At 31.4% G+C, this 2,585-nt stretch overlaps 1 protein-coding gene across 2 annotated transcripts in view; it reads left to right on the forward strand.

Annotated features, from left to right (window-relative positions):
- The first annotated feature begins 343 nt into the window (after positions 1–343).
- Positions 344–2,585, forward strand: part of LOC107653677 (uncharacterized) — a 14,497-nt gene continuing 12,255 nt past the window's right edge. For both annotated transcript variants that reach the window (XM_016440471.1, XM_016440472.1), the window contains exons 1-2: positions 344–546; positions 1,038–1,337. In XM_016440471.1, the coding sequence (XP_016295957.1) occupies positions 474–546; positions 1,038–1,337 (373 nt within the window). In that variant the 5' untranslated portion in view covers positions 344–473. The remainder of the gene's footprint in view (positions 547–1,037; positions 1,338–2,585) is intronic.

Below are 2,585 nucleotides of genomic sequence, written 5' to 3' on the forward strand. Positions count from 1 at the left end.
TATCATTGACAAGAAAAGCGATTTTTGTTAAAAATAACACTGATTGTATTTTTTTTCTAAATAAAAACTAATTTGGTATTTATAATTTCTGACTTCAGAGGGAATGTATGAACTCATATATAGTGTAAGCCGCTTTGCATAAGATTGTCTGTCAAATGTAAAATATGAAGGCATTTTGGTAGGATTTATGTAAAACAAAAATACAAAAATGGATATAAAAAAATCTAAGGTGTGATACATTTTAAAATCATGTCCCGCTACTTTACGCAGACAGTTGGGCCCGCCTTTAACAACAAACGTCGGCCACTAGACGGCAGTATTTAACCACCACTGAACCCTCCCGAACGCTCATTTGTTTCAGTTTCGATTTTGTACTTCCTCTTTAAGCTTGTCCTTTAGTGGCAAGTTGGGTGGGATTGTGCAACCAATTCGAGTTAAAATACAGAAGAAAGGTGCAAAAAGCTGTACTTTGTATGAAAATGTTGCTTTTAAGATACTCGACGGCCGTCATCTGCGCCGTGTTCATCGTCACAGGAGCTGTTTCAGGTAACTTATGTATCGTTATTATCTTCTCGAAGATAGCGCGGCATTCGTTCTTGGTTAATTTGAAGCCGTTTAGTTCTACATATATTATAGTGTTGTAGCCTAATTTACAATACCAAATGATTGGGGTGTGTTTTAGATAATTATATTCACGACAGACTCTGTTGTGGCCTAGTTTCTCGCATTACTATTTCAAGTTATTAGCTTCAGTCCCACGGCCTACTTGGAAAGGGCGTGTAACGTTCGTCCGATTCAGATACCATGGTTTCTTTAATATATGTAATGGTAGTAGTCATCATTTTTTTTACTGTGGTATTTACTATGTACTATGTATTTCATGTACATTACATATTTGGATATCTTACTATGGCCAGATATGGTACATTATGGGCTACTTTTAGGGACTTTCCCTAAAGTGCTATCCAGAAACTACCAGTATCGACAGAAATTTGCTCGTTGAATGTTGACTAACATATTCTTTCATATTTTATTAGGTCAAGATGAGAAGGAAGCAGTGTTGGGTGGTACAGTGTCTTTTAGTCCAGCCAAAATAGATCCTCCTGTCAACAGCATTATATGGAAACACAGAAACAGCGGTGGAATTGTTGTCAAGGCGATTGAATGGGATGATGATGGTTTTAACACCCCGAATCAGAGATTCAAACACATCACAACTCTTAATGAGAAAACTGGAAAAATCACTATATCTAATTTAACTATCAATCATACTGGACGTTATACTATTGACATCAACAGTAAAGAGCAGGCACAATTTTTCATCTTGACTGTTATGGGTGAGTTGATAATTATTATGTTTATAAATATTAATACTGTTAAATCATCATCATATTATTAATTTGGTTTTTACTTAGCCTCACATAAAAAAACAAAACAGGGCCATGATACAGCAATTGGATTAGATTGTAATACCATGGCACTTTGTTATGTACAATTGTATTTACATGCTACTACAAGGTACTCCCAGGAATACCATGGTAGATGCTCAAAAACACTGTAGTACAATAATACTTAATGTGATGGTTTGTATTAAAGTACAATGTAGGTGTGTGCGATACTGACAAAAAAAAAGATATCTCAATATTTTCTGTGGTTTTCTGGTAACAATAATTTTTCTTCATGTTCTGTGTGGTTCTTAGTTCATCGCCACATGAGTTCACAAAAGTGACATTATTAAATTAACATTTCCATTAAAGGGTGATTTTTGCATGCATAAATTGATTTATATATACATATATATATATATATATATATATATATATATATATTCTTACACAGAGCTGATCGCCACATGAGTTCACAAAAGTGACATTATTAAATTAACATTTCCATTAAAGGGTGATTTTTGCATGCATAAATTGATTTATATATACATATATATATATATATATATATATATATATATATATTCTTACCCAGAGCTGGGTAGATTACTTGAAAATTGTAATCCGTTATTGATTCCAAATTACATGACAAAAAATTTAGTTAGTAATGTAATCTATTACATTACACATTTTAGGTAATATAATCAGACTATACTTTTTGATTACTTTTATATTTATTTTGACCTAACTAGTTTATCATATTGATTTAAATAGGATAATATTGTACCATGTTGATATAAAAATGCAAAGAAAAAGAAAATATATTACATTTATTGTTATTAACAAAATGAAGTGCACTAAACATTACATTATGTCAATGTTTCCCAAACTGGGGGTCGTGAAGGAACTGCAGGGGGTTCACAAGTTTAATGAAAAGCTAATAATTAAATCATAAAAATGTAAAATTAAAATAAATCATTTTAAAATAACTACAATCAAAATAAAACACTTACTAAAAAAAAAAAAAATAATAATTTGTTTACCTGCATGTCATGTGACCATTAACCAATGTCAGAGAACCATCAACATGCAAATGTGTTACTTAATTATTAACTTATTACATTAAAATCTCAGGGGGGACTTCAAATAAATATATTAGGTGAAAGAGATTCGGCTGACAAAAAAAAAAAAAAAAAAGGG

This window comes from Sinocyclocheilus anshuiensis, unplaced genomic scaffold, assembly GCF_001515605.1.
Source record: "Sinocyclocheilus anshuiensis isolate Anshui unplaced genomic scaffold, SAMN03320099.WGS_v1.1 scaffold175, whole genome shotgun sequence".
NCBI classification, from domain to species: Eukaryota; Metazoa; Chordata; class Actinopteri; order Cypriniformes; family Cyprinidae; genus Sinocyclocheilus; species Sinocyclocheilus anshuiensis.